General features: G+C 40.7%; 1 protein-coding gene across 1 annotated transcript in view; it reads left to right on the top strand.

Moving 5' to 3' along the window:
- The first annotated feature begins 383 nt into the window (after positions 1 to 383).
- LOC143188452 (UPF0489 protein C5orf22 homolog) overlaps positions 384 to 26,447 on the top strand; it is a 327,293-nt gene continuing 301,229 nt past the window's right edge. Inside the window, exon 1 of the mRNA XM_076392718.1 lies at positions 384 to 444. Within this exon, the coding sequence (XP_076248833.1) occupies positions 409 to 444 (36 nt within the window). The 5' untranslated portion in view covers positions 384 to 408. The remainder of the gene's footprint in view (positions 445 to 26,447) is intronic.

Genomic DNA, 26,447 nt, shown 5'->3' on the forward strand with positions numbered 1-26,447 from the left:
ACAATATCCCAACTATCCCATTCCGCTCCACAGACTATACACACGATTTCCAACGTTTAGTAATCCAAAACTTCGCACAGAATCTCTCAGCTTCAGAAACCGAAACAACAAACACGATTATCCCAGTCTCCCCGTGCAAATAAAGCGCACAATGAGGAACTCGTTCGACATCAGCTTACACAACAACTAATTACGTTATCTAGTAGGTCCTGGGTTGTACACAGCCAGAGTCTGCCTCTATTTCATCATCCGCCGCGTCGGATGCAACTTAACACATTCCTGTTCATTATCTAATTTGTCGATCGGTCGTGTTGCAGGCTCACGTGCCCCGAGCCCTATTTCGTCAGCGAGGGCCTGTACGCGACGGCAGACGAGCTGGAGAACACGCGCGAGGTTACCCTACACGTGATGACCATCGGCGGCTTCGTCGAGGATCCGGGGAAGGTAAGTCACTCGTCCACCGTTACGCAAACATTTTCTTTTCGCCGTGCAACGATCGGCGGCGAAGTGAAATCGCTTCTGCAAAAGCGGCCCGCGCGCGGGTACCGCTACGCGCGCCTCTTCCATTCTATTCTTTCCATACCGTTACAAAATCGAACGCCGCGTCGAGAATAACAACGATGCGTCACGGTACAGAGAAATTGCAAACTTCGAGCGCGGCCGCGCGTCTTCTAGACTCGATGGGGACCCTGGACAGTCGGCGGTACTAATGACGCAGTAATTTCACTGAAATTCTAGTGTCAACTCCATAGGGCATGGGTTGATGAATATTTAATGTTTAGAGTCGTTTCTGGTCACCAGATGATGGATTCTTTTTCAGGTGAGTGATTGGGAAAGACTGGGTATTGATTGTGTAATTGAGGTTGTATTTCTAGGTATTTCTTAACTGTTTTGATACAACATTTATTCCTATCACTAGAATTTAGTAAACTGATGGGTAAAATTGAAGTAAAATTTTTTACTCACTATAGACTAGACTAGGTAGAGGTATAGGTAGACTAGACTACCTACAAAAAACAATTTCATTAAAAAAATAGATTTATTATAAAGTAATCTTAATACTGTGAATTAAAAAGCCACAGCAAGAGTCTTGAAGGACATGCCTATTTTCATTAACAGAACTAGATAAGTGGATTCTAATCAGAAAATTCCTAAATATTATGAAGTTTATATAACATTCAACATTGTGTATTTCTTGCATCCTATATAAGTACTATACTTTTTTGTATTCTAAAATTTCCCATAAATCCATAAAAATCTGCAATCTAGTTATAAGTATTGAATACTTTGCTTAACCAAAGTGCTCAGGCTGAGTCTCAGAGACCATCCATCCCCCATAATTTCTCAGCGGCGCAATAGTCAGATAAATAAAAACACACCTAATTGCAAGCACGCGGATGCCAGTTCATCTGTCGACCCTTCGTTATCTGACGTGAACACCGATTAAAATTACATACGAGCAGGCAGAACCGTACGTCGGTCTCGCGCGTTGCCTGGACTATCTCTCAGCCCTCTCCTCGGCTCGTTAATTAAATGCAACGGCTAATTAGATAACTGATAAAAGGTTATGGCGCTCCGCGAATCGTACGATGTACTTTTGGCCCCTCTTAAGTTCTGGCCTTCTCTTTCTCTTATTGATCTTTCTTCTGCACCAGGTCTGTCTCGCTCTGTGATTGTTCCTCTCGCTTCCTTATCTTCATTTCTACTTCTTGTTCTACTTCAACTTCCTTATCCTGTTCCTTTTTTGCCTTGATCTTCTTCTTGCCCCCCTTTCTGTTAATCTCCTTTATTTACTCCTCGTTTGCACCTTCTTATTTCGTTCTTCCATTGCTCTTGTTGCTTCGCCCTCTCTTGACTGTTGATACCCGTTCTTCTTGGTACTTATCAGTTGATTCTTTTAATCCTCTATTTATACTTCTATTTTTAAGTGTTTATATTATTTTTGCTCTGCTCTTCGATTTTATTTAATCTTTTATTTTTTCCTTCGTTGCATTCTGTGCATTCATTAGCCATGCTTCTTCGGCAACTTGTTTGTGTACTATTGATTTTCTACTTTGCATTATTTTTAGTGCATCAACTCTGTTAGTTTCATCCACTCTCTTCTTCTTCAATTTGCGAACTGCATTTCACTTTCACTTCCTGTTACTTATTTTTAATTTTTTTATTTACACTTCCTCCATCATTCCTAGATACAGCTGTATTCTAATCAATACTTTGATCTCCCTTTCTGTTCACTGATACACTTTGCTGCTTCTCCAATGGTAACTCTGTATCCTTTCCCCCTGTTAACGTCTTCATCTTCTGGTCCCGATTTTTTACACCCACCACCTTTTCAACTTTATTTCTCCTCTTCACTTTCTCGCCTCATGTGCACTCGCTCCGCGCTTCACTCGCACTCGTTCCTCGTCACTTCTACGTTACTCTGTTCATTTTTGCTCCTCCACGTTCTTCTCCTCCCGCGTTTCGCTGGGCGCCCTTTTTGCCCCCTTTTCTTTGAACCACCTCATCGCGCTCGTTCTACTGAAACTCGAAACTCGGCTCGAATTCCATCGTCGATGAGGGATCCGTGACCTTGAGGCTTTAGGGGGCTTCTCTTTGGATATCGGCGTCGGAAAGACAGCAACGCGGAAATCTAATTAATGCGTTTTTACGAGGAACGAAGTACTACGTGGAACAGCGTTCTGAGAACTGGAAAGGCCTGAACCATCGGGTAACAGAACGCAGACGCGTTCTAGTTAATCTGATAGTGGTGAGGTGAGGGTGGTAGGTTGACGGGACGGCGATTCACTTGCAGTCGCTGTCGAGTGGACATTCGATATTTTAAATTGCAGTGCATTCGTTCGGTGGGAAGCGCAGTTGCATGGCATTCGAATAAATTTTTGTTTGAACGAGGTGTTTAGAGTACATGCTCCTTCGTATAAGATTTGGATTGAAGGTGGGAGTGAAATGGATTACTTGGTGAATGAGAAATTAGTTTTGATGCGTATTAAATTTTATTCAAACGAAGATAAATAATGAAAAGAACGTGTGAACAGAAATACTCGACTGAAGGTGAATATTCTACTGCATGGTCTTATAATCAGTATTAGGTTGATCATGTGACATATTCTACTGATTATAAGACCATGCAGTAGAATATGTCACGTGTTCAGTCAGACACTCTTATATGCATGTTCAGTTGACTAAATCTGTATTTTTATTTCAATAATATTTTATTTTCTTTCGATTTAAAGTAATAAGATGCAGATAAAGATATCTTTAACACGTTTTGTGTTTCATAAACTACGATTTAACACGAGTATATAATAAAAATAGGAATATTAGAAATTATACAAAATCTAATCCGTCAAAGTTTTTTCTACAATTATATAGTGCAATGTTCTTTCTAAAACAGTTCTTAAAATCCACTCATGAAATTCTGTCTACACGCAAAACACGTTAATAACAGCGGTCAAGTGATTAACCATTAAAGTCAGTAATCTGAAAGTGCCTCTTCGTCGTTTATCATACTTCTAGAAAAACGTTCTCTGGTCGATTCTAAATAAATTAATAAACAACGTGTCTAAGAAAATGGAAAAGAATTATATTGAATACTCATCCGTTCAATTTTGATACGCGACTGGCATTTGAGTGGTCAGTAAATAACACTTGTTCCTACTCGAATGAAGATTGCAGTATGCACTTTAAGATCAGGAATCATCATTTATGAAGCAGTAACGCTTCTGATAGAGTTGCCTGCACGTGAAATATTGTCTTTAATTCTTGACTCGCACAAATTGATCTGCCAGTCACACAATAGCCTTATTAAAATCTTAAAGGTTGCTTCCATAAGTAATAATCACATGCAGTCGAGATTTCACGACAATATTAAAAGCAATAGTCCTGAACGAATATGACACTATTATTATTAGCATTTCAATATATTCAGTTAATTAGAATTTCGAAATTGTGTGGAATCCAGTTCTAAATTATTCACTTTCCTTGTTGGACACGTGTAGCCATTTCTGACGTGAAACTTGAAATAGTACAAACACGGTGACCTCGTCATACCAAGGGTTCATTTTCACCTGAAATTCGCCCTGTATTAAAGAGATATTTATTCCCAGCAGTGTTGGGTACGTATCGATCCCCTTTCGATCGATGCCAGTTACGTGAGAGCGTTCAGTTCGATGGTCGAGATTTCGAGCAATTTACCTCTTAAAGAATGGCGCCCAGCGACATTTTCCCGCGAAAGTACTTTTTTCCCTGTTCGCCCGTGTCGCTATTAACGACTCGAGGAACTGGTTCGCATCCCAGCTCGCACGGCTCATTAGCTAGCCGAGGGGTCCCACTATTTTATTTACGCGTCTATAGCTGGCGATAGTTATTATAATTGCTTGTCGCTTCCACGTGATTTATGACGACAGCATTCTAAACGCTGACTCTTTAACGGCTAATCCTGTTCCCGATAGCTACCGTGGCCATTTTACACGAAAACTTCGCCATAGATACAGTTGCAACAAAATTCAGAATATTTTTCATGAGGTGAACCATTTCCTTCGCTCACTACACCACTTTTCCTCTTGGTTATACTTTACAATGAGGAACACTCATCCAATCTTGGAAGAAACATTTGGCTAACTCTGAGGTACCTTTACAACTGAAATACAATTTTAGAATTACTTACTATTCAATTTGTAGATCAGCTAAATTCTGTGATAAATCAGCAGTCCTATGTCCTTCTGTTTAAATTTCTGTCTAAATAGTAGGAAGAAGCTTATTAGAGTACAGCCAAGTGAGATGTCTCAACGAGTATTTAATAGACGAATCTTGAACGTTCCTTACAATTTTGTGGACAGTTTCCATTCAGTCATATTCCAATCTATGTATCTCCAAGGAAATTATAGGTATAAAATATAAATATACAATTCCTTCATCAAGCTTCATCTCCAACACATTAGAACCTACGATTTTTCCATTCGAAGATAAATTGCAATTCGAAGACTCGAGATTAATGCAAGTTGCGTAGAAGGTGCAGGATTGATGAATCAAACAGTAGGAAGCATTTTAACAAAATAGTATCTACATACTAGCTATCAGTACGCTAAATCTTTACGAGTAATATTGTAATTATATGCTGAAGCGGCGATAATTTGCCTGATTTCGCGTTGGATGTTCATAGAATGCGTTGGCCAAGGTGTCAAAATAAAGGGAACCGGTTCCTGGTTCGCGTTAGGGGCCGACCATTTGCAACCGAGAAACGTCTGTTAACGCTGACGACGCGGAAAACAGACGTAGCACCGCACGCGGATTACAGTAAATTGCAGCAGGTGTTTGCGGTGCCCGGTCGAATCGCGATGCAAAGAAGCGATGATGATGATGCGCGTCACGGGCTGAGACGAGCAGTGCTCACTGAAAAACGATCGCCATCCGTAAAAGTGACGAAGATATTAGGCGTCTTGGAAAGGTCACGCTGTGGCATCTAAATTTATGTTAGATTACACGTTTCTCTCACTTATTTTTATTCGCTCGCTTAAATGGTCTCCTAAATTGATATTTCTAATTTATAGATATGCTTAGTTGAATTGGGGTGTTGAAGAAAAATAGAAAAGTCCAGAAACCATGTTTTGAGATAGTTGGTCTCAGTCTGTAGTGTTATGGATTTTATATATCTGCACCAGCTAGAGTGTATTGAGTTCATTGTGCACTTTGGCTCTGAGATTCAGATATAATTTTGAAATTCTTTGAAAATGGGTAATTCTAGACTTGTTTTGTGCTTCAATTCATAGGCTCAATTGTTTCTAGTAATTTTAAATTCAATCCCTTAGAAAAGGTATTCAGATGATATAGACATTTGTTCAACATTTTTTCCTGCAAAATTGCACTAGCCATATCCTACTTGAAAAGTACCGATTTACAGTACTCCTTCCTAATGAATAAATTATACAAAACGTCTGTCTTAGAGAAAAATTCAACTCAAGATCTTTCTAAGCTACAGAACTGGAACTTCTGCTGGCATCTCCTATAATCCTCTGTCATTCACCCACATTTTTATTCATTGACATTTGATACGTGTCTAAAAAAAAACTGGGAATGATTCAGCCGATCGCGAAGGATCATTTTCGAGGTGCAGACGCATACAAATGAGCTGTTCGTGTTCCATAAAGACTACTATGTCGCAAGCGGAACGCCACGGACGACGTCCCGAACGATCATCGGCCAATTCCTAGACACGGCAGCGAGCATAAATTATTCAGGCGATGTAGCAAAAGCGATTAATTTTATTGGCCGACGTCCCGGATATGGCTCGTCTGTACCCGTCACCGTCGCTTTGTTGCAACGTCGTATCCTATGCTGTGTGTTCCCCGATTACAAGCGAACACGGCTAACACCTTATTAACCGTCGATGGTTGCACGAGCGCCGCGGAAAAATTGCGTAAAACTGCTCGAACGTGAATCGAGCTTTCCTCGTCGACGATTCCACGGTCCCAGAATCTGCGTAGGAAGCAGGATTCAATATGATAACAACGTTCGTGTATGCATGGGCTGGTTCGAATGTTTTGGAGGAATGAGATATTGAGGTTGTCGAGCGCTGTTAGTGGAATTATTAGTGGGCTGTTCGTGTCTACAGCTTCAATATCTCTACAATAGATTCAGTAATTAATCTCTGCAAACATAGACCTACAAACAAAAACCATCAAATTTCTTTCTCGACTCGAGGAATCTACTGTTAACTAGTTTTAAAAATTCTGAAGAATGAAAAAGATTAATAGTGAGTAATTAAAATATTTGTTAATAGCTCAGGCTTCACTTCAAGTCAAGTTGCACTCTGTATATCCAGCAGTAGGCACAAGATATCGGTTTCACCGATATTTAGAGACAAATACTCGAAGTATGGATAAAAATACTTCGAACTGCCACTGGTTGGGACAAAAACGTCCACTGCATTCGCCATGTATCGCATAGCTGTGGCCGTTCCCCATGGAAAAAAGCGAATTACATTAGTGTAGTACACGCGAGAGTCTACTGTGTTTTGTGGGCTGGATGACGGCCGCTCAACTTTCCCAACCTGGGACTAAAGCGTCAATGTCTTTCCAAACCTAAAAACCGTACGGACGGGCACACCATAGATAGCTCTAGCGACGTTCGCGTTTGTCTCGATGGGTTCCCAGTAACCATGAGGTCAACACTCACATCGGGACATGTTTGGTCGATGAGAAAACCGGCGCGGAGAAAAGAAACTTAATGGCGGAAGATCTTGGGTAAACGCATTTACCTTCGCCACGTACACCTGCGCATACCACCGTTCTTTCCTCCACAAATGAATTCCTCAATAGGGACGTCTGGAAAAGGACGCCTCGGACGCATCGCGATTCTTCGCGACGCTGCATGCAGATCGTGGCATGTTCTTGCGTGTCTTTATTTACGTTGGTCGTGTATAAATGAATTTAGATGTTATTCGTTGTGTAACGTGGAGGATTTGGGTTAGTGTAATTCCTGCGGTGTTAGGAATTATATTATTGCATACTCTTAGTAAATAGTACCTACTTACTGGGTAAATAATATCTGTTTATGAATATTACGTGAGTCCATTTTCAGAAAAGATTGAAGGAATGATTAATTTACACGTAATGCAGTAACAAAAATGTTTACTTTTAAATCAGAAGAAATGGATTTACATCACTTTCAGAAGGGACAGTTCTACTAATAGTTACTTGGTATGACGGGGTTACAGTAGTTATATTAATTCAACTTTTTATTTTCGATACACAGGGTGTTTAATGACAGGTATAGGAAATTTTAAGGGATGATTCTACATGGTAAGATAAGGTGAAATTACATTTGAAACTTCGTTCCCTGCTTATTAATTATTAAGGAAACGCTTGAAATGTGTCTGACTCGGGACTTATTCTACTGGCTTCGCTATGTTTCGCCTGACGAGTGCTTGCTGACAGTAGAGTAAGCCCCAAGTCAGACACATTTCACATGTATTTTAGACTTTTCTGTAGCAATTGAATCAAAGCAATCAAATTCATTGTCATTCTTAATTTTTTCAATAATTTATCATGCAGAATCATAATGTGAAATTTCTCAAATCTATTGTAGAACACCTCATACATAAGTAGTTCTCAGAAACTAGTGTACCCAAAAATTGTACATTATGAACAGTATGAATTATTATTAATTGTACATTATGAATTATTAACAGTAAGGACCAAAGTAGAAGTAGATAAAGTTTACTCGTTTCTGCTATAAGAAGTAAAATTTTGATCTCGTTCTACTTGACCCAGAATATGAAACATGATAGACCGCCTAATTTATTGATTAATGTATTATCTTTTAATTAGTATCATGCAAAGGAAAAATCAGTATCTTGTTATCATAGTAAAAAAAGTATCTCCCTTTACCCTACAATATTCTTCACATTGAGGAAGTGTTACTTTTCTCACATTTAAATCAACCCCCATCTGATTGGCTCAGAGGTCCTGTCCCACAATATCTTTTCCTACAACACGTCAGCCATAAAAACGAAAATTTCTCGCGAAAGCAGTACTCCAAGTGAACCACATTCATCACCAGCTTGCGATCACGGATACCTGACAGTGGCTCGGTGAAATTCAGTTTATTAGCGCCCACGTCAACGATACCATTAAGCAGCAGGATTATCTCTCTAAAGTAGCAGAAATATGACGCTACCGGTGTATATTTTGAAGTTCTCGCGAGCGGAACACTAAATTTACAGTATCGATTACTGTCAGCCAGTATCTAAATTGGCACCGCGTCAAGCAGTTACAGATAAACCTAAACTGGCCGCGAGATTAAAACGGGGTCCGCGAGCGTTCGAATCATAACGCGTTCCGCTTTTCTTCGCCCATGCGCAATTAAGATAACCGGGGGTACATTCGCGAGCAAAACGAACCGAGTGCACCTACCGTATGAATTTCGATCCCCTCCACCCTGGCTCCCACCATCGTGGCCCCCCTTTTTTTTTATTTAGCGAAATGTCGCCGCTAGCCTTAGTTCGCGTCGGATAATTCGTAGAGGAAGAGGAAGCGAGGCGAAACGAGTTCGCGCAATCGGATCGCCAATTAAATCAATCGGACGGTGGTTCGCGCTACGGGCGAATATTCGAGCGGCACTTAATTACGCAATAACGGCTGTAAAACATCGTAATTAGCATCGAGGCCAGCGTAATTAGCAACGGAACACGTGCGATACGTCCCGATTGCCCTGCTGTGTGCTCACCGGTCTGAACAACAGAGAAAAGTGCCCCGCGTCGCGGCTGCTGCACGACCTGCGGCCTGTAATCGGGATGGAGCCAGAAAAAGGGAATTAATCGCTGCGGAAGCGCGAATTTAGAACGATCGGTGCCATTTTGGGTGTTGCGTGCTGCGTTCGGGAGGGTGGAGTCGGTGCTGGATAGAGGGGTATACAAAGTGGGATAGAAAAAGGGTACAAAGTGTTTTGGTAGCCTGTAGCTTACGAGGTTTTCGTTATTTTCTAATCGTGGCTATTTTGAGTCCGCGTTTTGAGCAGCTGTGTTTTGGACTCAGGCTGCAGCAATGGATTAGAGAGTTAGGAGAGAATTGTCTGACTGACCTACATACTTGTTCTCGAATGAGATTCTATAAACTTGTTGGTAGGAACTTTGAAAGACTTAGCGAAGTTTGTCTTGTTAGGAACAAACATTCTTGTAGGGAACAATCTCAAAATATTTCGTGTGGATCTCTAATAATAAAAGTTTGATGCAGGAGATAGTGTTATCAAAGTAGAACTTTGATTCGACTATCAAAGTAGAACAATGTGAATGATTGAAGTGTTTATTTTATGGAGTTTGATATCTTTATGCAACTCTTTTTGAATAATCTCAATTTTGTTTCAACTATCGCAGAAGAATTCATTTCAGCAGCAATCTATCAAATACATAGATACATTTCAAGAGATAGTAGCTCAAGATTGATCTAAAATGCTACTAAGTCCTCAGCAATTGATGAGTGATAATAAGTAAAACTTATGAATGCATGTGCTGATAGTCTTGTACAGAGTTGCACAGCATAGTAAGAAAAAACTATCGATTAAAAAAAGTAATTTTTTTTGTTCTTTCATGAAAAGGATGTTTATATATATATAAAGACCAATATCAATAAATAGCCTTCCTCGCAACTTTAATTTTAACACTTACTGCTTTTTTCATTTCCACTCTTCAATTATTCTTCCATTGTCTATGAGTTTTAATTTTAGAAAGCCTCCAATATTAAAAAAAATGAATTCGTCTGCTCTTTTGTATTTATTACGTATGCTGTAGGTCCACCAGCGTGGGTCACGCGAACTCTGCGAGAGCTTGGAATTAAGTGTCGGGATGATGAACACGAATGACCCGGCTGTTAGGCAGGTATTCGGTTACTTCAACCTCGGGGAACATACACAGGTCAGCGTTGCCATCAGCGATTTTAGGCCGAGTTAACGTTCCGAGGATGATGCTGAATCACGCGGGAAGGGCTTGCTGTACTCGACAATCGTTAATCAGTTTGCTTCTCGTGCTTTGTTTCATACTAGCGCGATCGTTTGTCGTAAAAGTCGAATCACTGTTGCAGTTGCGTGTACAATAATTCATATTCTGGCAAAGATCGTAGAAAATGAGAACGAGGAGTTGAAGACCCTGCAATGTGGGGATATCACATAGCCAGTAGAAGAAGAAGAGTCAGTAGAAGTCACTGGGGCGTTATGAATCTTCGCTAAATACAGAGTCGAGAAACAGATACAGGCGTAGAAAACTTTATTGTGAGATTAGAATCAGTGGACATGGCCTAAAGGAGTTCTCAGCGATTGAAGTGTAACAGTTATGTCGTCCACTTGGCTTGAACCCTAATCGAGGACTGTGTGAGCTATGGCTATGGTCCATTATAGTGTCATCACTTATGCACAATGTACCCTTGCCGTTATCAAAAGAAAAAGATGCTGTGACAAGTGACGAAGTCTTGGACCTTAATTCTAGTTCAAGATACTCGTAACGCGTGAGATATGTCGTGGTGAAGCAAGTGGTTAAATGGATTTTTTATTAAGTCAAACCTGACTGGTCATCAGTTGATTCTCTGTGTCACATCACGATCTTAACCATCGTCTTGAGTAATTCTCAAATAGGTATCGAATGTGGATATAACAAATTCATCTCCTTCGCTTGAAATATTAGATCATTTCATAAATAGTGCTGCTCTACGTTTTAAATTCATACTAAAATAATGTAAAAATATTTTAGGATAGGGGTTCAGATAACATTTAAAAGCTGAATGTTGCTGCAGATTTAGTAACCAAAGAATCAATGTTAATTTTTTTTATAAATTAGACCCTGTTGTGAAATCTTACTTGAGAGACTACTTAATGGAAAATGTATTTTAAAAAAAGAAAACAAGGAGTAGTGAAGGATTGGTGAAGCTAAACTCTTTTAAAAAGGAAAATATCTTACTCTTAACCTACCCCTCTAATTTCATAAGAGACCCTTCAAAATTTTAAAGCAAACAATCTGGACCAGAATGAAACCAGTAGTATTTCTACATCACTCACATTTAAACTAATCCACTCTCAAGTGACGTATTAGAAAAGAGCAATCCCTCTCTCTCATCTCGAGCAGCAAACTTTCCTCGAGGCCCCCAGCAGCGTCGTCAACCACATTTCCCTTCGTGACAGTAAAGAGAACGTTTCCGCAATTTTCGCGAGGAAGCAATCTCCGCCGATAGCATTGGAAAGTGACGTTCCAGTGATATTCTCGTCAATGACATCTCAAGTGATTTATCAGAATAAGAAACACAGATCGCGATCATTCCTACTCGCTGTGGTGGCCAGTGTACACGGCGAAACCGAACGATGACCGAGTCCAAGCGTCTCTCGACGATAATCGCATCGACGAGGAGCAAAGGATGCTGACAGTCGACGCGGTAGCACTTAACGTTGATGCGAAATTAATCGAAATCCCATTTCACTTGTAGACTACGCGGTCGTAATGGATGTTTCGTTTCTCGAACGTTTGCTTTCCGCGAGAGAAAGGAGCGCGTCGGTGATTTATGCGACGATTAATGCGATTTCGAAAGAAAGAAAAAATATGCACACGTACAGTTCGTGGAGAGTTTGTTGCACTCGGCGAGATATGGAACTGCTGAATAATACGATAGATAGGAAAATTGTTGGTGACTCTACGATTTTGGTCTGTCAGATTTTTTGGAGTCTGCAACTGTTTCTAATATTTTTAGGTTGATTCACATTATAATTGTATAGTAAACACTTCATTAATGATAGAAAAGAAAATGATTTAAGAGAGGTATTTGGTTTTATATGATGGGGAATTATAAGAGCTTTTATAGCTACTTATGTGTATTAGGAAGAAAGAAGTTGCTAAATTTTTGTATATCATTTAAAGTACTCTATTTTTTATTATTTGGTATTTCAGGGTATATTTTAGTATTCTAAGGAAACTGTTGTAGAAGAATGAAAAAAGGAGACTAATACTAGTACTACAATTTCTTCAAATATTTGAACTACTTAGATACTATAGTACTTAATATTTAATGAGTTAAATTGACCACTGTGTATTAGTGAGACAACTAGATGTCTACGAAAGTATACCAGTACCTACTTTCATTAAGAGAGCTGATTGCAAGGGGATATTACAGAAGCTTTTTGAATAAATCATCAATTTGATATTTAGTATACAAATGTACCTCCCTATATTTGATACATAAATTCAAACTTTTAAGGACAGTACTAAATCGAGGTATTGTAAGTTCTCTCAGAGTATCTCTCATTCAACAGTCGATCTGATTGCAACTATCATTAAAAGGGTACTCCCAAGAAATTCCTCTAATGGGAACAGTGACGCCAGAGACTCGGCGAGAACAACGTTGTCGTTGTCTGACCATTGGCAACCTCTATTTCTACAACTCCAGCAGGTCTTTTCGCGCTAGCTCTGTCGCAAGAGGGACACCCTCCAATTACGATATCTTGTTTTCACGCGTAGCCGAGGACTCGCGAGAGGCTGATCGTAAAACACGCGTACACGCATCGGGGGCACAGGAAAGAGCGAGCGAGGAGAAGTCATTACCAGAGCCCGTGTCCAGCTTAATTGTACGACAGGAATGTGGCTGTGAGATAGTACAATGGGCCTCTCGATATTTACAAGGAGACATTGCACGATAAGTGTTAGCAAGTTGACGGGGGTACAGTGATAGAGAGTACGTGAGCTCTTCTGGCAAGAGTACCTGCTCTAGTCGCAGCCGAGCGTTCAGCGATGCTTTTTTCAGCGTCGACCGTGAGAAACTATTGCGACGGTGTTAGACGGAGGATATTCAACAGGAGTGCTCCTTTCCCTTAATAAGACATTTTTATTTTGACCCTTCGAATGGCGAGACTGTCTCCGCTGAATATAGTGAGTGTTCGAGGATTTATGGCGCAGGCTGCCGAGTTCGGATGTGGTTGCTGTGGCGCTGTGGATGCATTAGCGATCTAATTTAATGATATACTGTTCTGAGTGGCTGAAACTGAAGAAGGTATTCGGCTGGCCTCTATCTTTTATTAGTTATACACTATTATGTACATAATTATCCTTCGAATTATATGTCACTCAAAAATCTATTCGATTCTGAAAATAGGATTTCTGATGATGGACAGAAGTCTTATCTGGGTGAAGGTCCCTTCAAGATTCTAAATTCTAAATTAATATCTGTTTTTAAGTGGGACCACATAATACTCATTTCGTCAAGCACATAATACATTGTAGAACATACTTATCGACATAATGTGATATGTAGGTCCCTTAAGGATTGACTTCACATTATTCTCCATCCTTTGAAGTCTTCCTCAGCTATGCTGCCGCAAGATTTTCCTTATTCAAGTATGCTAATTTTTAGTGATATCTTCCAAAGCGCCTCTATTTAATACTTTACATAATCAGGCAGCTTTCGCAACGAAACGCAGAAATGCATTCGCAGGTAGCCTGTGCAGGCTTCTAGGTTCAAATCGTATGCATAATACAGGATGCTCCTGGTGTACTCCCGTATTTTTCCGTAGGAATGCACGTAGACTGGCCGTGCGTACGGTCACGTAACGATCCCAGTGTCGGACGTGGCCTGGCTGGAAGCAGAAAAGACGTTCCACGATTTCGCGTTAGCCATTCGTGTTGGTCAGAGTTCAAATCGAGCCGGACGAGATAGGGACGGCGACGTCGATAAATCGTCGCGGTGAACCGTGATAAACGTTCCCTGCCTTCGTCTTTCTCTTCTTCTCCGTGCCGTGGTATCGCCGCACGTACAGACCGCAGATTTGGTAAACAAATTATATTCCCGATGCAAAAGCCCCTGAAAGGCATCGCGAGAAACGAGTGATTACGCTCCGAGGCTGCGGTTTCGCGGGATCATTATCCCGCGAGATAATGCAAGTAGGACGACGAAATGGCCGTTGAAAATTTTAATAAGCCGCGCTTTGACGCGGGACTTACCTACCTTCTCGGTAGAAGGATTGCGCTCGTTGACGCGGATCAGCCTCGAGAGTGAACGCTTTCGTTCTTGCGTTACCTCGTTCTGTTCCATCGGACTCTGGTGGTTCCACTGCACCGTTGTTTGCTTGCCAATGGTGGCTTTCTGCAACTGGGAATTACGTAAGCGAGGGTTGCAGCGTTCTGGATACATAGTCTGAAGGATTTGGAGGTCTTTCAGGCCTTGTCGTGGTCTTTCTGTGACGTCTACGATGTACCTACGACTGTAGGGCTAAAAGACAGATAAGTCAGATATTTTTTGTTTGCTTTATTTAAGTAACCAGCAAGCAGAATTAAAAGTTTCATGAGCCGAACTGTTCTGTTAGGCTGCTCAGTGATGAGGCTTCTTTCACTGAGAGAGCTTCCGAAACCTCATCAAATTTTTTTTAAAACACTTTTTTGTGTATTACATATTAGGTAGTAATTACACAATTTTTATATTATTACTTTTTATACGTGTAATTACTTGAATTTTTCTAATCACAAGAACATTATCACTTCTCATATTACTCCAAAATGTGTTACATTTTAGAATATTAAAAGCAAAACTTCTGCTTCCTTATTTTTCAGTCTGTTTTTGTGTTATACTTATTGCATCGTCCTTGATGTGAATTTGTATATTATTTTTAGCCAGGAAATTGTATGGAAACAGAATTCCATATATTTTAAATCTCAGTCACCTAAAAGTAACAAGAGGGTGACATCGCTTGAATAATTGAGATCTTTCACTCGGCATCGGTACTCGAATCGATCAGAACAAAAATCTGAGAACGAAAGAAGAAGTAGAAGACAAAGGAACGTTATTATTTCGTCCGTTCCACATTTTTCACGTTGGTCGGGCCACGTCGAGGAAACTTTCGCCTAGACTTTAAACGACGCGTACGATGATATATGATGCCCGCATAGAGCGCGAAGATCGACGCTCTGACAACGTATCCTACATTTTTCTAACGCATATATCAGGGCCGACATTTTGCATCTTTCTAAAAATACGATTTATTCGCTTCACGAGATCACAATAACCCGACGGTGACAAAAGACAAGAGTTTGAAATTTATTTTCATGTCTTTTCGAACTTTCAACACAAATTCCTCTGAACCTGAGTTTGAATAATTTGTACTCTCAGTTATGAATGAAATTAAAATACTAATGCTATAGCTAGAATTCAATTTTTGGTTTTAATATTTGTATGAAACTTCTGTGAATGTATTTTATATCATATTTCGTATTTAATACATATTTTTCGAGAATGCATAACGCGCTGAAAATCGTAATAATACAAATCAGATCAATACTTTATTGTTACAATATTCTGCTTTTATTATTTTAAAATTCTCAGATATTTTATTCAAATAAATTCTCTCATTAATAACACATTCTCAGTAATTAAATTTCTCAAAATTGAAGCAGGTATATTATACATAACATAAATGAAAATAAACTCATGGTAAGCATGCAGTTAATTACATCTTTATTAATTGAATAACATTAGTCGAGTAGTGGTTTCGTTGTAACATTAATAATCTAAGATAAATATTTCAGGAGACAATCTATCGAATTTAACGCTCCATGCCGATTTCTGTTAATACCTATAATTTGTATCAGATCTAATATTTACTCCTCAACGCTAAAAACTTCCAAGTCCCAACCCCTTTCCTCTTCCCACGTTTCACAGGATACGAAATAGCGCAAGAGGAAAACGTCGAGCGAGAAAAATACACCTCGTACTGTTACTCCGTTTTACGAGCCCATTGCGTCATGGACGTCGTGCATATGGACGACTGAACGAGGCAATTTCTCGATCGCTCACCGTGTTTTGTCAAATTGCTGTCGCGGGAACGGCTCTCAGTGGCCAGCAATCGACCGTGATTCCTCGTACGACGCCTGGAGACGTAAACCCGCTTTAATATATACGTAATATATACACGTCGAAATTATACGCAATTAGCGCCGGCGGTATGCAAATTTCCGCGGCGATTAAGGGCGCGTAATGCGACGGGGGCCTCTCTGCAACAAGCCCGCGAACACAGGCCTGGTTCGGGGTAAACACACGAAACTGTTACCACAGCGGTCCCCTGTCGAGGCTGGTGGGGATACGCGTTTTAATGAACTCGAATTATTTCAGGGACGTTCACCGTTACGTCGTCGCTGGCGACGAGTCGACCGGTTCCCGGTGTCCTTATCACCGCTGGAACCGAGAGACTTATCTTAAACGTCGTTATCGGCCGCTGCGCGCAGCGGTTCGTCAGGAATTTATGCAGTTTTCGTGAAAAATAACAAATGAGTCACGTGAGCCGCCGCGCCATTTCTACGTATTTATTGATTATAATTTGACTATGAAGTAATGGCTACTCGAGCGTGAAACGAGAGGCACAGGGGGATAACTAACAACGTGGGTAAGGAGTTCTAATCAAGTCTTGGGTAGTCTGCGCTATGGTGTTTTGATTGGGCGTAGAAGGTACATGTGTTGGGTGCTCGCTTGGGACTCGTTACTGCTTTTTTTAGTCATTGTCTTACCTTCCTTTAGGCCTTTGATGAGGTGTACAGCAGGCGTCATTGCATTTATTGGTCTGGAAAGTGTCCTTTTTTTCTAAGCTCGTTGCTCGGTGTTTTTTTGAATAAAATCTGCTATGCCCTGAAAGGCTTGGGAGCCTAGGAGCTATTGAGTAGTATTGGTCAGTGATGAACAGACATGCTGGCGGAGTTTATATAAAATACGAAAATTAGATCTTATAGGTGTCTTATAAGGATTTTCAATGCTGCATTTACAGTGTACTATTTTGTAGGTTTAGGATTTATTAAGTAGTATTGGCCAGTGATGAACAGACATGCTGGCGGAGTTTATATAAAATACGAAAATTAGATCTTATGGGTGTCTTATAAGGATTTTCAATGCTGCATTTACAGTGTACTATTTTGTAGGTTTAGGATTTATTAAGTAGTATTGGCCAGTGATAAACAGACATGCAGACGGAGTTTATGTAAAATACGAAAATTAGATCTTGTGGATCTTTTATAAGGATTCTGAATGCTGCATTTCTAGTGTAGTTTATTCGAGGTTTAGAATGTATTAAGTAGTGTTGGTCTGTGATAAACAGACATGCAGATGGAATACATATAAAATACAAAAATTAGATTTTATAGATGTCGTACAAGGATTCTCAATGCTGCATTTGCTGTGTAGTCTTTTAAAGGTTTAAGCCAACTACGTTAATAAAAATAATAGAAGTTGTACATGTAGTGGTGCATAATTGACACTTCAACAACCGCAAGTTTTGAAGCGAAACCGTCTAATCTGTTTGAAAAACCGGAACTTTCGAAATTTACATATTATTAATATTTAAACAATACCACAGCATGCTTACTATTCAAATCGATTTAATTTTCTGTCGGATTTTCCCATGCAGGGTTTGCAAGTATATTGTTGTTATGCCATATACATGTTTTCACGAATCAATGCCCATTTTTCCTGGACTTGTGTACATATCTTTGATGACTAGAATATGAATTCATATCTTCTTTTATCAAAACAGTTTTCCTTTTTAAATACGTTGTCTCAAGAACGAAGACATTCATAACTATTCCCTTTATTTCTCAAATTTACACTCATGTTCTTTCCTTCTAAATCCTGGCCCGACAGAAATGAGTGATACGAGCAAAATGAGATACAAATTGTCTCCAGAAAATGCTTCATACACTGAGTCTACAACGAATACACCTTATACGCAGTAAAATAATTTCCTTGTGTCCATTGCCAGCGCTAAAGTCACTCGCACCAATCTTCATCCCGCAGGTAACGTTCCATTAAACAACACAAAATACGAGTTTACTCTGAGCTGATGCTCGAACGTGTGTTGTCATCCACGGATTATCTCGTAGTCGCCAGTGAGCGTGTTAAGGAGAAGACACTGTCATTATGCAGCTACATCCTCCTTGGTCACCTCGTGGACGAGTTCACGCGAGCAGTAACAGAACGCCTTCCTTGTTTCCCCTGGGCCCAGGGCCGATGAGCCACGGTGCTCGACGATGTTAATGCGAAATCCAAACTTATCGCGCTACTAAGGACGATATTTACGATTATCAGCGTCAGTACACCGACTGCTGAATATTGTAGATCTTGCGCAAGACCATTTCGAAGGACGAGTTCAGTAGATTCATTACCCAATATTTCTGCTATCTGCCCTGTAGGTGTCCTGTAGGTATTCGAAGACTACAGCTATCAAGCCTCAGAAAATATGGCTTCGACGCTGGATGGAGTGATCGGTAGAGTCGATTGCCTACTGATTGGCTAGGAATCGCCGAGAATGATTGGAGGATGGTACATTTGCTTGGGAAGCTCCTCTCTTCGCAACACTTCTTTTTACATTGTACTCCTCACGTAGGAATATTTAATTCATGCTCTTGCATTTGTATGATTGAGGATTTAAAATAGTAAATGATGTGGGAATTTCTAGAATACATTAAAAATATGCTTCTGTAGATTTTGGTACAGGGAAAGTTGAAATAAGTAATTAGTCCTGGAAATTAAAATTAATTATACTGGTAATTATGGTATTATGTTCGCCATGTTAGATACAGTATATGGGCTACAGTCTTTTTTAGTAGAAGGGGTAATTTATTTTTTTTTCTTTTTTGAGCTAGGTTACCTGAATCCTTTTATAACTAGCTTCTGGTATACGAACGCTTCTGTAATTTGTGTAAAAGCAACAAAATATTGTTGATCATTGGAAACAAATTACCTCGTCGCATTACGTTGCAGTAAAATGCATGAAATTTACGTGCAGCTGATCATTCAGGTCTAACAAGTAATATTTGAATAGATAGCAGAAACTGGTTGAAATTAAGTGGCTGCTATTTTAAAATGTATCAGTGAAACGACAAAGTAGCTAATCAGTATCAAATACGAGGAAGTCACGTGAAATACTTGCTGATTACAGAAAATGTAAAATGTACTATTATACAGCTGTTCAGAGCTATTCAAAATATGCAATACGTTAAACTAGAATTTCACTATTCGAATTCCCATTAGTCTGGACAAATTTTTCGCTTGAAATTAATTAAGTTATTTAAAAAATACCACAAAATTTGCAATCAAAACATTAGTCGATATTGCATCTATCCATCATAAATATCATTTTTGTGAACTTCATCTCTATTTTCTCTAATTATTCTTAATACAGACCAGTGATATTCTGAAGGGGTTCTAAATGATCGTTCTAAAAACCGTGTTCTCAGAGAGATTAGTTCTAAGATACTTAAGTAAAAAATGTACAACCTGTTCGGATCGCGTTCCTCGGATCACGTAATGCCAGGACATAACATAGCTACCGTATGCTTATTTTGATCATATTTATCCCAGACAGTTCTAAAAATACCACCACCGAGCCATTTCTCCGTCAATCGCGAAAAACCTGCTCGCGATACTCCAAGTGCTACCATGTGCACACTCAACCCAGCTCACTCTAATACCGCCCCTGCATCTACTAATCCAGTCCAACAGCACCGTATTTTGCGATTACACGCCGCAAGATCGGTTTCGATCAGCGCATATTATTATCTATTAATGACTGCCTCCCTAGCTACATTTTTCTCCCCTGGAATAACGAACAACATTGTGCTCGTAAACCAGTCCACTGGATTAAACGAGAGGCAAGGCGCTCGTTCGCTAAATATATAACCGGATACGAACAAGCAGCGTCGTTTATACACAGATTGCCTTTCTGTTTAAAATTCTGACGCCTGTAACGCGCGTTTCCTGATGACCGCGCGATCGAAATCGTGAAAATTGATAACGGGGTTCGAAGAAGCTCGCCGAGCGGAGATTCCAGGAATTAAAGTAGGCATGTGTAATTTGTTGGGTCCCTGAGGAAGCGAGGAATATCGTGTCTGTGAGTTGTCTAGGGAGTGTATGGAGCGAATCGCGCGTTCTTGCGACTCGCGAGGGGACTGAGAAGGGAAGAGGGATTTGTGATTAATTTCTTCGGTGATTTAATCCTGGCAAGTCGAAGTTAGTGGAAAGTAGGCGTAAGTATAATCAGTCCTAATTTGAAAGTAAAATGAGTATGCTATCTAATTCGTTTGTTTGACAGGATTAAATACAGTTACTTATACTTTTTGATAGACAAACTTGTGTGCCTGTTATTTTATGAAGAATACTACTAATTGTAAACTATTTATAAATTTATGGAGATTTATTAAACACTAGAATTTCCTAGGGTTAGGTTTCTGGAATGTTACATGTGAATATGTGAAAATCCTAGAGTCTAGAGAAAAAATTAAATTCTCTGATCAAGTACAGCGAAATGATTTTTTATATTATCGAGCAATATTACGAATACCAAATTACTGTCTGTCTATGTTAAAGGTACTAACTCAGAACTCGTATTGCTCAAGCACATGTCATAACACCGCAAATTGTTCGCCAATGATTTCTTTATCGTTCTTATATATCAATGATTGCAAAACTATATATTTATTTCCAGTAATCCCGCGATGGAGTTGCCATAAGGCTACCACTGTTCGTAAATGAGAGCTTAGAGCATAAAGTCGGTCTGCGTGATAGAATTCTCCATTAATTCACTGACCGAGGTGGCTGGTCGACGCAACGTGACGAATTTAACGACATTCCGTGGCCAACCAGATTTGCACGTAATTCCTTTGCCAGTAGAGGCGCTGGTGTCGATAACGGTATACACCATTGCAATCATCGATGCTGCCTGCGTCTAACTTCCAACTTTATGCTTGCACGTTTACTTTACATTTCCGGTAGTCGTCCAATGACGTCTGCAATGACGTCCGAGAAATTTGCAGGCCTAACGATAGATATCTCTGTGGCATCGACATATTCGCAAAAAATTCCTCTAGAAACTCTCGGACATGTGTTCACGTTGATGATGGTTCATACATCAGGAAGGAATTTTTGCTTTCTGGTAATGGTATAGAGGATTTTCAAACATTTGTGACTTTCATATTGCCTTTGCTTATGGCTGTGGATATTCACAAGAATTAGTGGAGGCATTTGGTCACATTTGTTGAAATTTCAAACTCCCGTGGGAGTCTGTTCGTGAAAGTCTATTGAGTTGATGGAGGAAGAATTTTTAGAGAATTTTAGATTGAAGTTTGATGAATTTGTTCTGTCTTAGTGTTGAATTTCTCTGCGTGTTTTGTAAGTCCTCAATTTCTTGTTAATGGAGGGAGACAAAGAAGGTTCACCTGTGGAGCTAGCTTCTATCAGCTTACTCTTCTGTATGTCCCTTTGTCCATGTACATATAATGACTATTTCGATTTCAAAGAAATAGGAAAAGTTTTAAGCCAAACGTCTGTCAATAAAACAGACTTAACTCTATTTTCAAAGTGTGTTCTGTGACAGAGTTTATCCTAAACTAATGACAAATTGCTTAAGAGTCCGACTAGTGATTCAGACCAGAAGGAAATAAATTCCTTCTGAAAATAAATTTTAATCCAGTTGGACACTTTGGTTACTCAACTAACCACATGTCACGTTAGTAGCTCTAAATATTACTAAAGATTGAACATAAAAAAGATCACTATTTTTGCTGCACATTGTATTCCAATACAAACAAAAAAATTCTCTATGGATGACTACACTCTCCTACGTAACAGAGGCTCAAACTATTATCAAAGACTCCTCAAGAAACAAGAACTATACTTGAGAAATTCTCCTCAAGCATAAACGAGCTCATTTGCCAAGTCAACTGACTCCACAAGACGAAAATACTTAAATTGATTTTAAATATAAAAACTAAGCTTGCACTCAAATTTAAATACTAAAATTCAAAAAGAGGAGTTACCACTGTTTCCCGTGAACGTCTCAAACATTCCAACACCCCAAAAGAGAAGCCACCGTCCGAAAGCAAAATTCCCAAAAATATCCCAGCGCACGAACGAGAGAAGAATCAGATTGTCGCGAACGTTTTTTTCATGGCCGTTTTCTGCCAGCTAATTTTACCTGCCGTGGAGGAAGGGTGACACGGTAGACGGTTGCCTCGCCGTGTTTATCCCGTCAACGTAGTAATTACAGCGAACATCGTGTTTACTGTGCCGCGAATCGGAAGATTATTAAATGTCATTAAACGCCGCGTGTCGACAGGCCGCCGCGGCTTTTTCTTTTCCCTCCATTACGGCGGGAAGAAGCGCAACCAGCTCGGCGAGCTGTAATTATTCGGTCGAACGGCGTATTATCCTAATTGTCTAAACCTCGTGGCGTACTAATATCGACCTTCCCGATCTCGGGTGGACGGCCCACGGGGGCTGGATTATTATTTTCGTATCGCAGGAGCTATTTCATTATATACCGATCGCGCTGCGCACTTACCTTTCATTAACCTCGAATACAGGCACGCGGACGGGGGAAGGAAAAAAGGAAGACGAGACGGTGCATGGTGAACCGTGGCCGGGGCACACCTATGGAAAACAGTTCTGGTAATTGAATTTTGAATTACGATGTCCCGTCGCTCCCGTACGTGTATTAAAATTTAATATCTTGCCCGTCTTGTGTTTCGCTCGACGGCGAAGGGGCAAAGAGGAGGAGGGGGAAGAGGAGATCGCCGGACCGTAATGTTCACCTGTTAAACGCTGGCGAACGCACGAGCCCCAGAACCGAATACACCCGGTTGATTTAGGGAACCTCGCGGGATTGTAATTACGGTCGTGTCTGTTTGATCGAGGAGAGCTGCGAGACTCTTAACGCGTAGCTCTTCCTGTAAGAGGAGAGGCTCGAAGCAATTACTGGTGATAGTTTTACTTTTATTTGTCGAGCACCGCTTGGCCGCAATTTTGGAAAAGTTTAACTACTCCTGCGGGAGAGGGTTCAAGCCTTATCGTGGCGAGGAGTCACTCGGAGATCAAATAGGTAACACAGTTTCGGGAATTGGAAGTGAATATGTAAAGAGACTTGGAAAATTTAGAAGAACTACAAGATTTGAAAGGTTTGAATACATGAAAGCTAGAAGTTGAGGAAACTGAAAATTCGTATTTTAAATATATGACAATCTGAAGATTTGGAAAATTGAAGATTTTAAGGTTCCGAGTATATTAAAATTAAAAACTAGAGAAACTGAAGATTCCTAGTCTAAATATTCGGAAATTTGAAGATTTAAAAAACTGGAGCTTTGAAGGCTTTGGATAGGTCTATGAAAGTTAAAAATTCGTATTTTAAATATTCGATAAATCGATTAAAAAATTTGAATCTTTAAATTTATCTTTCATAGAAGAAGAGGTGTTCCTTCCTCTAATGCTGATTGCAGAATTAATAAACTGAACGATTTCCCTTGAGAGGGGATGACAGCAGAAGAATCTTTGATATTATCCAAACGTGACCATTAATAGAACAGACTAATATCCGCTCGAAATAAAAAGCGAAATTCGTTAAAATTAGAGTTCACCGCCGTGTTCCAGGTGTCTACCAGCCGTTTGTGGAGAACAGAGAACCGACGAGTGCCTATTTCGGTTTATCGCGAACGCGAAAGCGGCGATCGCCGCGACGTTCCTAGCAGAACGGCGAGTCTATCTCGCGTCTAATCCGCGATGCGTTAGCGGACACGGAGTTTCCATTAGCAGCTCTCCGTCGTAACTACAATAATACAAATGGCAGGTTCGCCCAGCCGGCCATAAATTACGGATAAAAATGCGCGCGAGCTTTTCAGCGACACCCTAGCCTTCACAGAGTTATGCGGTCCGTGAATCGCTTGAAGAAGACACCAACCGCGGCGTGCTCGATTCTATGAACATTCGCCGCGTGTCATCTAACTTCTTAGCGTAAATTCCGCGAGAATTGGGTAGCGCGTGCTTGGAACGCTGGTACGTCTCTATTTTAGTGGCGGAGAGTAACAGAGAGTAGCCTAGGTATTGGTTAGAAAGGAAAGTTTGCGGCACGGGCGCATGCCAGCCATTCAACGTCACATTTTCTTGAACTTCGAATGTTGGTGAATATTGATAAGGAATTAAGTCCTGTAAAATTTTTGCCTCCTAGTTTGAGTAGTTCACAGAATGTGTAACTCTCGATTTTTGCAGAATTGAGCTAATGAACTGACACATTACCTTTGCGTTATTTATACTTTTGTTCTGTCTTGGGATACTAACTTGTAAGAGTAGGGATGACCAGTGGGAGCTGGTCAAGAGTAGAGGCTGATCAGTGGGACAGGTGGTCAGAGGTAGGGGCTGACCAACTGGACAGCTGGTCAGAGGGTGGACGAGTCACTGCAGAGACAACGATCAGATCGGAGAATATCGATCCAACCTGATCGAAGGCTGAGGACTGACTGACGAACAGGGGCGCTATAAAATTCTTCATCGACTGTGAGTAGAGTGGAAAGAGGGGGAATATGTTGCAATCATTAGTGGGAAATTGGGCCTGGTGATTGACAGGCAACCCGACCTTTCAGTCCCAATTCCCCACCAATGACTCCACCACATATCATTAATATAGTCTAATTGTTTACAATGATGAACGATTTCTTGGTAATCTTGTTACCGAAATCGTGAGTTGCGTCAGCAATTTATACCTGAGGGTCACATAAAAAAACGCAGGACGTACTTATAATCTTCACGTTCCTACGATCGAGTTACCAGAGACCTGCTAAAGCGCGAGTGCTTAGGTCACAACTCGAGAACAGCCATTAAATGGTCCGTACTCCAAGGGTTAATCGACTTCGAAGCAAATTCCATACTAAAGTGTCCTTTTAATTTATAGTACCCTAAATCTTATTACACAGTCATTAAATCATAGTTCCCATTTCACTTGCGTCCTCCTGTACTCATCGATAATACACCAAGCAATCGAAATCCTGAGAAACAGAGAACCTGAAGCAATCAAGGCTCGGTTAATCGAGGTTCTACTGCACATCAAATGTCTCTTCCAATGCAGAAGAAACCAAGCAGTCCCTCCCTAAGAAACCAAGAGAAAAAATCCCCTCGTACCTCACTGAAAGCAAAAACCATCCTGCAGCCCCGTTACCATCCCAGAAAACCGCCTCACCTCGCGCCCATCTCGCTCGTCCGCGGAACAAAGGCCGCGTAGAGTCCGCGAGCCATAGTTATTATTCATGTATCGCGAAAATCGTTTCATTATCCACTCGTAAAAGCGATAATCGCGCATTGTGTGCTAAATGCGTGTAACGTGGCCCAGAACCCCCTGCGGAGAATGGCACCGCGGCGCAAGCGGCAACCACCTCGATCCTCGATGCTCCTCGAGGCCCTCGATCAAGAGTCGCTCGGCAGTGCGGCGCCAACCGGTTGCCGGCAGCTGGCTTCCTTCCATCGTTTTAACCGCGGTGCTTCGAGAGCACGTGAAGGCGATCGTGCGTCTCCGGGCGACGCTGAAGAACGTCGAACATCGCCGGACGCGGCTCGATGTATCGATAAATGCGTCGCCGAGCGACGAGCTTCTCGGGAAGCCTGGACCGACAGGCAATGAACAAGCGATGTCTTCAGGATGTTTCTTTCCTCCATTTTTTTTCCCCCGCGGTGTTTATCTGCCTTTGCTCGTGGCAGTCGTATTAGCCCTGATTTATGGCGTACATCTAGCGGGCCGACGAACGGGATCGACAAAATGTTGGGGAATGAATCCTCTCTGCTGCGGCGGTGAGGGAGGCTGACGCTTCTGGTGGCAGTGTTTTCGGCGATGCTTCGGGGACTGTGGTGGTGTCGTGTCGAGTATTGTGGTGTTTGAGGGGTCTTGGAATTCCCTGGGTTGTTGTCCTGGGTTTTTTAAATAGTTCTTGGTTCTTTTTTTATTTTTGGTTTCTTTTAGCTGTTTCTTTTTGTGTATGGAGATCGTTCTGCGAATCTAGATACATGTATAAGGTGTGTTGGAATTGTAATCTTTATATCTGAATTGGTTATTCAGTTAGAGTATGTTTTGCAAGGACTATGTTAAATCACAATCATAGAGGGTATTTATATTTTTAATCTGCATTCTTTCAGGAA

Source organism: Calliopsis andreniformis, chromosome 2, assembly GCF_051401765.1.
Source record: "Calliopsis andreniformis isolate RMS-2024a chromosome 2, iyCalAndr_principal, whole genome shotgun sequence".
Classification (NCBI taxonomy): Eukaryota; Metazoa; Arthropoda; class Insecta; order Hymenoptera; family Andrenidae; genus Calliopsis; species Calliopsis andreniformis.